This window comes from Microcaecilia unicolor, chromosome 5, assembly GCF_901765095.1.
Source record: "Microcaecilia unicolor chromosome 5, aMicUni1.1, whole genome shotgun sequence".
In the NCBI taxonomy this organism is placed as follows: Eukaryota; Metazoa; Chordata; class Amphibia; order Gymnophiona; family Siphonopidae; genus Microcaecilia; species Microcaecilia unicolor.
Window position 1 is genome coordinate 21,214,145 of NC_044035.1, and position 12,551 is coordinate 21,226,695.

Below are 12,551 nucleotides of genomic sequence, written 5' to 3' on the forward strand. Positions count from 1 at the left end.
CACGTCTTTTTTTTATGGCCAGTAGAGGTTTTCTTTTGAAATAATTTTGTCACATGTTTTTATTGAAATAGAATTCAAATACATAGTCAGGTGAGTTATTGCAATTGTCAAGACTGTCTTAAAGATGATTGGAGAGAAAACAAGAAGATGTGAGAAGGTCGACAGGGTTGACCTGCAATGGAAGACGTCTCGCGGGTACCGTGCTGAACATCACATTGCCCCAGTGCTGTAGAACCCACCGTCACAAGGAGACAGACGTCGTGTCTATCGTGGAACTGCTAGAGCATTCTGCTGTAAAATACTGCTGCGTAGATTCCCACCATGAAGAGCAGACGGTAGAGAACATCTGAGAACCAAACAAGGGAAAAAAGTGAAATCCTTCAAAACGGTTTCGAGTTATTTTGGATTTGAAGAGGCCGCTCTCTTTCCTTGCTTTACTCTTACCTGAGCAGCTATGGCGACCTGACAGGCCTTTACCTAATAAAAATAAATAAATTAAATTGTTAAATTAAATAAGTAATAACCGTGGTTCTAATCTTGTAGCATTTTTTTTTCAATTTGCATATTTTATCATTCAACTTTTTCAAACAATAAATACAATAAATACCAATACAAAAATATACAGAAAATACAAACTCCAAAAATACCAAACAGATAATGTCCGACGTTGTCCTCTTTATCAGATTGATTAAATCAGCTGTAGTATAAATCTCTCCGTCCCTGGCACACCCAGCCTAAACATCCAACCCTTACAACAAGTCACTCCAAAGTCCTTCTGTGGAATGACCCATTATAAAGGTCAAATGCCCAACCCAAGTGTTGTGGTGTGGATCCTTCCGTCTTTTCTACACTTGGGTTGGGAAAAAAAAAATCTTGTAGCATCTTGATTTTCGTGTCATAACATATGGAAAGTGTTTACTATAAAATCAAACACGGGTCTTCTTACCAGATTTACAACTGCTGAGAAAACAACCAGTTTCCCTCTATCTCTCTATCTATCCATATAAACTATATCCAGCAGTTCCAGGAGGAAAAGGCCTCCATTTGAAAGAACAGCGTAACGTTCATGACTATCAACTTCTGCACATTCTGTCGGATAGGCATCAGCCATGTCCTCCTTGTTTTCACCAGGAGAGTATATATTATCAGCTGCCACACTTATGAAACAGAGTAATTTCTCTAAATATACATAGAAACATAGTAGGTGATGGCAGAAAAAGACCTGTAGAGATACTATCATCAGTGAGGGAGAAAAGTGGATCAGTAGACTGGCACGGAGGTAGGAAGCCTTTCACCTGCTTCAGTGTCACCAGTACAGACCCAATTAAGAAGAACCAAAAGGCCCAATATTCAGCCAGCTGTCGTCAGTGTTTTGCTGACCACTGCCAGCATTATCCCAGACCCTGGAAATTCAATGCTGGGCCGTGTTCGAGCAACAGCATTGAATTTCCAAGGTATATGGAGCAGGTGAAAACATAGCCAGTTAAGTGCAATATTCTACTACTACTTATCACTTCTATAGCGCTACAAGGCATACGCAGCGCTGTACATCATACATGAAAAGACAGTCCCTGTTCAAAGAGCTCACAATCTAAAGATGGAATGTTGCTAGTGGAATAGCAGCATTCCATGTAGAATCTCAAGTAATAGCAACATTCCAGAATCTCAAATAGTAACAACATCCCATGCACTAACCACTAGGCTACTCCTCCACTAGCAACATTCCATGTAGAAGCCTGCCCCTTGCAGATTACCAATGCGGCTGCGCAGGCGTGCAGGACGTCAGACTCACAGAAACAGAAGCCTGCACGGCTGCGTTGCTGATCTGCAAGAGCAGGCTTCTACGTTACTACTACTACTACTTATCACTTCTATAGCGCTACAAGGCATACGCAGCGCTGTACATCATACATGAAAAGACAGTCCCTGTTCAAAGAGCTCACAATCTAAGTAATACAGGTAAACAGAACAATTAAGAGGTAAGGGAACTAAAGAGGTGGGGTACAGGGCAAGTGAGTAGTAGTTAGGAGTCAAAAACAGTGGCAAAGAGGTGGGCTTTTAGCCTGGACTTGAAAACGGCCAAAGACGGGGCTAGACGTCCAGGCTGGTGTTGGAAATAAAGAGGAGCAGAAGGCCGCCTTAACCCTAGTCCCTGAAGAAAGAAGAGTGAAACCCGCGGTGTCGGGCGTGTTCAGGGGAAGGCGAAGGAAGAAGATATATATAGTGTCAACGATGCAGCCATTATAAGAAGCTCCAGATGCATGACTCAGGTAAGTTATTGCTTATTTTAAATAGTAGCCTGCCTTACATCATTATATATGTTGAAACAATAGTATCAATCAATGAGGCAGTGAGCACGTATTTTGGACTGGTGGGGTATAAGAATTCTTTATAAGAAAAAAAATATATATAAAAATATTGGCACCAGTCTGATAGCACTTTAATTGGGATATAATGTTTCTAAAAAAACAAAAAAAGTAGAGCAACCCGATGAATGAAGTGCTACACCACTAAGCTACAGAGAGATACTGTGTGCTAACTAGAGTGGGAATATCTGCGGGTGCTCTTTAACAAATATTGATTCTAAGTCCAATTCTAATGGTAGGCTTATGTTTTCCTGGTTTTGGATGAGCTAGTGGAATAGCAACATTAATATTCCATGTAGAATCTCCAATAGTAGCAACGGAATTTCAAATAGTACCAACATTCCATGTAGAATCACCAATAATAGCAACATTCCATGTAGAATCTTCAATATTTATTTAGATTTTGCTCACACCTTTTTCAGTAGTAGCTCAAGGTGAATTACATTCAGGTACTTTGAATATTTCTCTGTCCCATGAGGGTTCCCAATCTAAGTTTGTACCTGAGACAATGGGAGGGTTAAGTGACTTGCCCAAGATCACAAAGAGGAGCAGTGGGATTTGAACCGGCCACCTCTGGATTGCAAGACCAGTGCTCTAACCACTTGGCCACTCCTCCACTCGAGAGCAACCAGAAACATCCAAGGGAAAAACGCACAAAAACAAGCCATTGAGATGTCTGGGGGGCCAGCAGTCTCACTAGACTGGCCACACAGACATCCCAGCAGAGTAATGGAGCAGCCTAGGGGGGCACTGCAGTGAACTTGACATAAAAGGTCCCAGGTACACCTCATATCATAACCAGAAGCGTAGCCAGGTTTACACATATTTGTCGTGGAAAGAGTTAACCTTCCGGAACCCACCAAGGACCTTATGTGCCCACATATAGGTGACACTTACAGCCAAAAGGGTTAGTGTAGTGGTATACAGTTGGGTATAGTGGGTTTTTGGTGGGTTTTGGAGGGCTCACCCTACAATATAAGGGGGTAACAGTGAGATGTATACCTGGGACTTTTATGTGAAGTCCCCTAGGATGCCCCACTGCTCTGCTGGGATGTCTGTGTGGTTAGTCTACTAAGAATACTGCCCCCCAATACATCCCAATGGCTTGTTTTTGTGCGTTTTCCCGTAGGACTTTTTTTTTTTTTTTTTTTTCAAAAATGGTCCAAAAAGATAGACACACTGAGCACAAAAACATCTACTAAATGCCCATTTTCAAAAAACCCCCAAAAAGATAGACCTTTTTTCTGGTTCAAAAATCACTAGGTTCGCCACTTGATTTTTGCATGTTTTCAGCAAAATGGCCAAAATTGGGTTCAGACTTCATATCGAAAATGCCCCTCACTATTTCAGAGAAATGGTGTGCTCTGATAATAACCTAGCTGGCTTCTGTTTCAGAATGAATACTATCATCACCTTTGTACTGTAACATGTGCAACATTCCTTGAAAACAAGAATTGAGTATTAAGATGGAAATCTGCAGGGATTACCGTGAAGTGAAATTTCTGCCACTAGAACCCCTCCTGTTCGCTCCGAATGCTGTTGGCGTTTTCCACATGTCTGAGAAGAGAAACACTGGTTATTGACGCATAAAGTTGTGGAGAATAAAGGCAGCTGAACTCCCTGTGAACGAAGCACTGACTGTTCCTGACCAAGAATTCAGTTTAGGATTAATTGTCCAGTGCAATGGACACGTTACAGTCCTTCGGTTGACTGATGATTTCACCTAAATAAGTCTAGTTTTTTGGTCAGTTCATCAAAGGATATGAAGTCCTGCTTTTTAAGATAGAGAAATGGCAGCTACAATTGCACGGATGCACATGAGACAAAATTAAAATTAGTTTAGCCTGGTAGCCTGACAGGGGCGTAGCCAGACATCGCAGTGGGAGGGGGCCAGAGCCCGAGGTGGGGGGACACATTTTAGTGTACCGCCGCTTCGTCGCTCCCTGCCGCTGCAAATACCTTGGCTGGTATCCACGCTCAACTTTTAGTACGAGGAGTTACACTAACTTAAACCAGGTGTAAAGCCCGGAGTGCAAGTTGGGTGTGGATCCTCCTAATTCTATAACAATAACTAACTTTCGCAAATCCCTGAAGACCTACCTATTCGACAAAGCATACCAATAAGAGCAACAACTAGAAATATAATACACTGCAACCTTACCTACCATCAACAATGTTCTTGCTTATAACCACTTGATTGAACTTCGATCTCATTATTTCCTATGGTATCTCCACCTTACCTATTATTATTAATGCCCTCCCGCGGGAGGTGGTGGAGAGGAAAACGGTAACGGATTTCAAACATGCGTGGGATAATCATAAAGGAATCCTGTTCAGAAGGAAAGGATCCTCAGGAGCTTAACCGAGATTGGATAGCAGAGCCGGTAGTGGGAGGCGGGGCTGGAGGTTGGGAGGCGGGGATAGTGCGGGGCAGACTTATACGGTCTGTGCCAGAGCCAGTGGTGGGAGGCGGGACTGGAGGTTGGGAGGCAGGGATAGCGCTGGGCAGACTTATACGGTCTATGCCAGAGCCGGTGGTTGGGAGGTGGGGCTAGTGCTGGGCAGACTTATACGGTCTGTGCCCTGAAGAGCACAGGTACAAATCAAAGTAGGGTATACACAAAAGTAGCACACATGAGTTGTCTTGTTGGGCAGACTGGATGGACCGTGCAGGTCTTTTTCTGCCGTCATCTACTATGTTACTATGTTACTCATACTTGCTTGATTTGCGAAGATACTACTTTCTATGTAACACTAATAGCTATCTCCTAATCCACTATCTACTGATAACAACACATTGTAAGCCACATTGAGCCTGCAAAAAGGTGGGAAAATGTGGGATAGAAATGCAATAAATAAATAAATAAAAATACGTGCACTGTAAGGGAACGCCTCTGACCAACCCATGCCTCGCTAATGACCATGCTCCTTTGCAAATCTGCGCAGAAACACTTAGGCCAGTGGTTCCCAAACCTGGTCCTGGAGGCACCCCAGCCAGTCAGGTTTTCAGGATATCCATAATGCATATGCACTGGTAGCGCGTTCATATTCGCGTGCGCTAACTGGTTAACAGGGAATTAATGCAAACATTAATGAACAAGCTGGGTAAAAGGAGCCTTAAGGTTGTTGCTTAGAAGACTTCAGGAAAACAGCAAGGCAAACGATCTGCAAACTCCAAGATGGAAAGACGAAAAAGCAGATCAATCATAAAAAATGGTTTATTGAATGACAACCAAATAAACAAATCAGCCCGACACTGGCCGTGTTTCACCCAACAGGGCTGCGTCAGGGGCTATAAAACAAATAACATAACATTTGAAAACCACAATTAAAATGATATATTATATATTTAAAAACTATTTTAAAACATATATTATGTAACTAAAAAAATATATTATGTTACATAATATATGTTTTAAAATAGTTTTAAAATATATAATTTTAATTGTGGTTTTCAAATGTTATGTTATTTGTTTTATAGCCCCTGACGCAGCCCTGTTGGGCGAAACATGGCCAGTGTCAGGCTGATTTGTTTACTTGGATGTCATTTAATAAACCATTTTTTTGATTGATCTGCTTTTTTGTCTTTCCATTTAGAAGACTTCAGGGCAGGGGCAGACTGATAGTGATCTGGACCCTTGGGTAATAAGGGTCATGGGCCCCTAACCACCTATCAAAAGTGACTAAATTAGATGGAAGCTAGGGGTGTTTGGGTCCCCTACTCCTTTAGGCCCTCGGGCACTGACCTGTTGTACTGATGACCTGTTCACCCCTGCTCCAGGGATGTCGGTGATTTCTTAACATGAAGGGCAAGTTATTTAAGGCTTCCTGTATGGAATTACTGACTCAAGTCAGGGACAAAGAAAAGAACTCAATGCAACTTACCACAGGACATGCAAACTTTTCACTGTCACAGACGTAGGTGTCACAGTGAAGCCAGACCTTGGATAATCTAGGGACGTTGTGGAAGCGGAAGGCATTGAATTGAAAAGTCGCTTTGTTGTTTTTCCCGTTTTCATACACCAGGATGGAGTCATCGGTTGGGCACCTGCAACATGCAGGCCATAAGAGCAGCAAAGAAACAAAAAGTACTTAATTTGTCTTAAAACATTTATATTCTGTCAATGCATGAATTATCTTTAGCAAATCGCAAAACATAAGAAATTGTAAATATCGTCACAAAATGTAACAAACATAATTAAGTGCTGGAATTCATTGCCAGACAGTGTGGTAAAATCAGTTAGTGTAGCTGGGGTTACAAAAAGGTGTGTACAAGTTCCTGGAGGAAAAGCACACAAACTGTTGTGAAGGTAGAACTTGGGGGAAGCCACTACTGGGGGTGGGGGGGGGGGGGGGGGGGGGGAGAGGGAGCCTGGAATCTTAGCTACTTTGTAGGATCCTGCCTGGTACTTGTGACCTGGATTGCCCACTGCTAGACACAGGACACGGGTTTGATGTACCTTTTGGTCCGACCAACATATTTAGTAATATAGTAGGTGACGGCAGATACAGACCTTCATGGTTATCTAGTCTGCCCAACAAGATAAATTCCTAGCCTATGATATGATAACATATGCATATGTGATCTTGAACTGACCTTGCCATTTTCAGGGCACAGACCGTAGTCTGTCTAGCACTGGAGTTGCTGTCGAAGTCTGCTCCAGCCCAATAAGACCTATCTAGCCATGATCAGAACACAGGCTATAGAAGTCTGCCCTGCACTAGCCTTAGTTCCCAACTACTGGATTTGCCGATTAAGCATTGCCAAGTTGTTGTGATTCCATTCTTTTGCCATATAGGAATCCTTTGTGCTTATCTAAGGGCCCAGTTTACTAAGCTGCAGTAGAGGCACGTTACTGCTTTTAGTGCATGCTAACTGTGTAGGCGCCCACAATATTCCTATGGGTGCCTACACAGTTAGCGTGCGCTAATTTTGTGCACGCGCTAAAAACGCTAGCGCACTCAGTAAACAGAGCCCTATGTATGTTATTTCTTAAGATCACATCATTAACATAATAAAATACATCTCAAGCAACAAAAAATCCTAAACAATAACCACAATATAACTAAAATCAAAAGAACTATCTTGAGGGCCCAATTTACTTCTTGCTGCAATGCCCTAGGTCCCAACTGATCTCCTGTTTCCCCTTCATTTCCTTGCAGCTAGGCGAGATCTTCTGTGCTTATCTCATGCCGTCTTCAGTTCTGTTGCTTTTTATTTGCCCCCCTCTGTGTGTTTTAATAACTAAAATCCCTTTCTCACATTTTCAGGTAAATTAAAATCTTGGGGGCATGGGATAGGGGATGAATGTCTCATTGTGTGATGTTGGGTTGGCTGAACAAGCTAGGGTTGCCAACGTTTTGTCAGAGAAAAACTCAACAAGTGCCCTGCTCCATGGTCCTCTCTTGCCTCACCCATGCCTTTCCATTGTCCTACCCCATGCCCCACCCCATCCCTTGCTACACCTACTGTAGCTCCTGTCCCTCACCCTCCCCTCTACAACCAACTGTCCGCATTAGGGTTGCCATCTCAGAAAAACAAATGACATCTGAATGTACGTTCTGTGATTATTTCACAAATCCTGTCTGATGTTATGACGAACTAAAGTTAAATTAAAGTTTTGATGTCGCCTCAGTAAGGCCAACATACAATTCCTCCACTGCAAAACACTGAACACAAACTCATGCAAAAACACATTCAGAGCCTTAACATACTATAAAAGCTCCAACTCCCAGGACTCAAAGATCTATGAAAAGGCAGCAAGCATCTTGCTCACACATGCAAAACACTGACAGACCCTCAACAAACATGCAACAAAGAACCACAGACCAGTAATGGAGATATGAAGGGGCATTGGTAAGGCAACGGAGGGGCATGGAGTAGGGCAGGTGTCAGGTTTTTCTCTGTCAAAAAGTTGGCAACTCTAAACTTGCCTTGATCACTGGCGACAGCAATTAAGGCAGACTGCTTTGTCCGGCATCATGGCCTTCCCTCTGCCAGGTCCCGCCTTCTGTGAGGTAACTTCCTGTCTCCACATGGGCAGGACCCAGCGGAGGGAAGACTTCAATGCTGCCACTGCTAGCAATTGAGGCAAGTTCAGAGGACTTGGGGGGTGGGGGTGGGGGTGTGAAGAAGAGGCTCTGGACCTGGGACCATGGAGGTGGAGAGAAGGTGAGGCACGCTGGCTGGACCCAGGAGAGGAAGAATGAGGGACTGTGGGCAGGGGTCAGCCGGCAGCTGGCCTGGCCTTTTTAAAAACTGGTGGGGCAGGCTCAAAACTGGCCAGTTTGCAACCCTAGAACAAGCCTTTGAACCTGGAAAGAGCTTAAAAGGCTCATTACCTTGTTAGATGAACCTTTGTTTTGTTTTTGTTTCAATAAGTTTCAAATTTACAAATCAAGAGAAACTCTTGTACACCATAGCCTGAAATAAGCAAATTCCATTAGGAAACTAATTGAAAAAGAAAAAGAATATTAAGGCTCTAGACCACTATAGGATGAACCTTTTGAAGCAAATTTTCCGGATCTGTTTTGCAATTTGTTTTTTTAATCTGAAGCTGGCTGCATGGAATTGATGGATCCACTGTGGAATTAATTGAAAATCTAAGATCAAAACTGTTGAATTTCTTCAATTCTACAGGTAAAAATCCAATGCATTTCTCCATTGGATCTGAGGGGAAATTATCATGTTCTACCAAAGTTGACAAGACTGAAATCCTAACAAAGATATTTTTGTCAGTGGAGTCTACTACTACTACTACTATTTAGCATTTCTATAGCGCTACAAGGCGTTCGCAGCGCTGCACAAACATAGAAGAAAGACAGTCCCTGCTCAAAGAGCTATGTAATAAAAGTGAGCCAAGTATAGGACAATCAAGCCATTGTGACATCACTGATGAGGTTGGCTCTTATTGGTGGCCTGAGGCATTATGACATCACAATATTAGCTCTGGTTACAAGAGACTACTAACCTACTATTTATCACTTCTATAGCACTACAAGGCATACGCAGCGCTGCACAAACATAGAAGAAAGACAGTCCCTGCTCAAAGAGCTTACAATCTAATAGACAAAAAATAAATAAAGTAAGCAAATCAAATCAATTAATGTGTACAGGAAGGAGGAGAGGAGGGTAGGTGGAGGCGAGTGGTTACGAGTCAAAAGCAATGTTAAAGAGGTGGGTTTTCAGTCTAGATTTAAAGGTGGCCAAGGATGGGGCAAGACGTAGGGGCTCAGGAAGTTTATTCCAGGCGTAGGGTGCAGCGAGACAGAAGGCGCGAAGTCTGGAGTTGGCAGTAGTGGAGAAGGGAACAGTTAAGAAGGATTTATCCATGGAGCGGAGTGCACGGGAAGGGGTGTAGGGAAGGACGAGTGTGGAGAGATACTGGGGAGCAGCAGAGTGAATACATTTATAGGTTAGTAGAAGAAGTTTGAACAGGATGCGAAAACGGATAGGGAGCCAGTGAAGGGTCTTGAGGAGAGGGGTAGTATGAGTAAAGCGACCCTGGCGGAAGATGAGACAGGCAGCAGATGACACTAGAATTACTTGATTTCCCCCCTTACATTCCCAAATTGAATATGCTGAAATATAATATGATAGCTTTGTATATTTTGCTTGTGATGTCCTCCAAGTGTAAAAGTTAGTGCCATCATTTTGTCTTCGAGAAACAATACACACCCTTTATTGATAAGGTGCCACTGGATTTGATAGGAGTACTCAGATGAAGGAGTCGCCCAGCAGTAGCTTAAAACCACCTTAAACCTGCAACAAATTAATCTTATTTATTTATTTCATATATTTAGGGCCCTTTTGCCTAAACTTCACTAGCAATTCCTGGCACGGCAATGTCAATAAAGCCCATTCACTTTGAATAGGGAAAGGGGACTTGATATACCACCTTTCTGTGGTTTTTGCAACTAAATTCAAAGCGGTTTACATATATTCAGGTACTTATTTTGTACCTGGGGGAATGGAGGGTTAAGTGACTTGCCCAGAGTCACAAGGAGCTGCAGTGGGAATTGAACCCAGTTCCCCAGGATCAAAGTCCACTGCACTAACCACTAGGCTACTCCTCCACTAGCAACAGTCCATCTAGAAGCCTGCCCTTGCAGATCAGCAACGCGGCCGCTCAGGCTTCTGCTTCTGTGAGTCTGATGTCCTGCACATACGTGCAAGACGTCAGACTCACAGAAACAGAAGCCTGCGTGGTCGCATTGCTGATCTGCAAGGGCAGGCTTCTACATGGAATGTTGCTAGTGAAATAGCAACATTAACATTCCATGTAGAATCTCAAATAGGGAAAGGGAAATGGGACTTGATATACCGCCTTTCTGAGGTTTTTGCAACTACATTCAAAGCGGTTTACATATATTCAGGTACTTATTTTGTACCAGTGGCAATGGAGGGTTAAGTGACTTGCCCAGAGTCACAATAGGCTTCATCAGCATTACTGTGGGGGAATCGCTAGCACGGTTTGGTAAAAAAGGCCATTAAATTCCACCTAACTTCCTAGGCAGATTACAATAATACATACATAATCATAATTAAAACATTACAAAACATAAGGTGCACCTTTCGGTTTTTTTTCTAGGCAATGATACTGATCTATGCCAAAAAATATCGGATCGGAGTGAGATAAGGCTGGAAATCTGGGAAAAGAGGGTGACACAAGGGACAGAGTCCAGGATACCTCTGTGCTGCTGCCTGGGTCAGGAGGATGGTAGGGAACTGTACCCTGTGCCCTTGGAGAGGCCGGAAATGCCATGGAAAAAATAAACGTGGGTAGATTGTGCCGGTTTGTGCGTTCAGCGAATCACTCATTAAACCTGAGGTGCCATTTATTTTCGATAAGATTAACAGCCAGTTCAGCTAGGGTAACTTCTCCATCCTGTGGTGAAAGTTATCGTGCTTTAAAAGTACGTAACGAACAAGGAGCTGTTTTTGAGTTCTTTCATTATTTATAGTTGTTTACTGTATTTTCTCTGAACGTTTTGTTGTAGCCCGCCCTTATCAAACGTAAATCTGTTAATTAAATGTTAGATGTGTGCTTTGTTCAGCGTCTTTGGGTCTGTTGGGAATAGAAACAAGCATCTCCATGTTTTTTTAATGTCTAGCAGTGCATTTTCTCCTTGCTTCCTTTCAGTGGTGTAGCCACAGGTGGGCTGGGGCCCACCCAACTGAAGCACACATTTAGCAGTAGCTGGTGGGGATCCCAAGCTTGGCCAGCTGAAGACTTCCTCCTGATGGTAACGAAAACGCTACTCTCCACGATACTGGCACCTGCGCATGCTCAAGTTTCAGCGCATGCCTGCTGCAGACTGCCAAGTTGGAAAGAAGCGTTTCCCCCGCCAGCTGGTGGTGGTTGGGAGGGGGGGAGAACACTTGGTGCCCACCCACTTCTTGCCTAGGCCCACCCAAAATCTGTTGTCTGGCTAAGCCCCTGGATCCCAGACCAGATGGTTACAATACATTGGGAAATGAGTCAGCCATTCACTGATTTAATTGATACCACTGCTTCTCCATCACATATTCCATAGCTTCTCCATCTCTCTCATTCATTTTCTGTGCCTCCAACCTCTCTAACTCCCATCTCTCATTTCTCCTTTGGTCCATCTCTACCATACAGGTCTAGTGTAAGGTGATATAGAGATGGTTATAGTGAGCAGGAGCATAATTCATCAGAGAAAGAAAGACGTGCCAACTTAGCTCTCAAGAGACAAAGCCCTGTTATCATTACATCCAGTGACCACACAGTACCTGCTGCTCAATCCTTTCGCCTCAACTCCAGCGAACACGTCTGAACCAATTTCTGATGTTTCCACTATAAAAGGAGCTTCCTTTTTGTTAGAAAACTTGCCATTCTTTTGAGAAAAGAAAACAGGATTAGTTTATAAAGGCGTTATGAGAGGTACATACACTTTCTTTCAAATTTGGGCCTATGAAACGACATATTTGAAGCACCAATATTTTTGTGAATGTCCAAACTGAAATATCTAATGGTTTAATAAAGGATATGGTATGTTTCAAGGACACTTCCAAGGTATAAATTCACAAGAGTTAATGGTAAAAAAATGTATCCTTTTCTTTGGAAAGTCACACACTAGACAATAAAGTGATCACTCTTCAGAAAACAGTCAAGAGTTCGGGAGTCTGGTTATATTCTGATTTAAATGAAGGCACTCATA

At 43.0% G+C, this 12,551-nt stretch overlaps 1 protein-coding gene across 1 annotated transcript in view; it reads right to left on the reverse strand.

The window, feature by feature from the left end:
• Positions 1–278: 278 nt before the first annotated feature.
• TECTB (tectorin beta) overlaps positions 279–12,551 on the reverse strand; it is a 35,364-nt gene continuing 23,091 nt past the window's right edge. The window contains exons 5-10 of the mRNA XM_030204714.1: positions 12,124–12,227; positions 10,045–10,128; positions 6,252–6,414; positions 3,854–3,923; positions 445–477; positions 279–346 (exon numbers count right to left, since the gene is read on the reverse strand). Of these exons, the coding sequence (XP_030060574.1) occupies positions 279–346; positions 445–477; positions 3,854–3,923; positions 6,252–6,414; positions 10,045–10,128; positions 12,124–12,227 (522 nt within the window). The remainder of the gene's footprint in view (positions 347–444; positions 478–3,853; positions 3,924–6,251; positions 6,415–10,044; positions 10,129–12,123; positions 12,228–12,551) is intronic.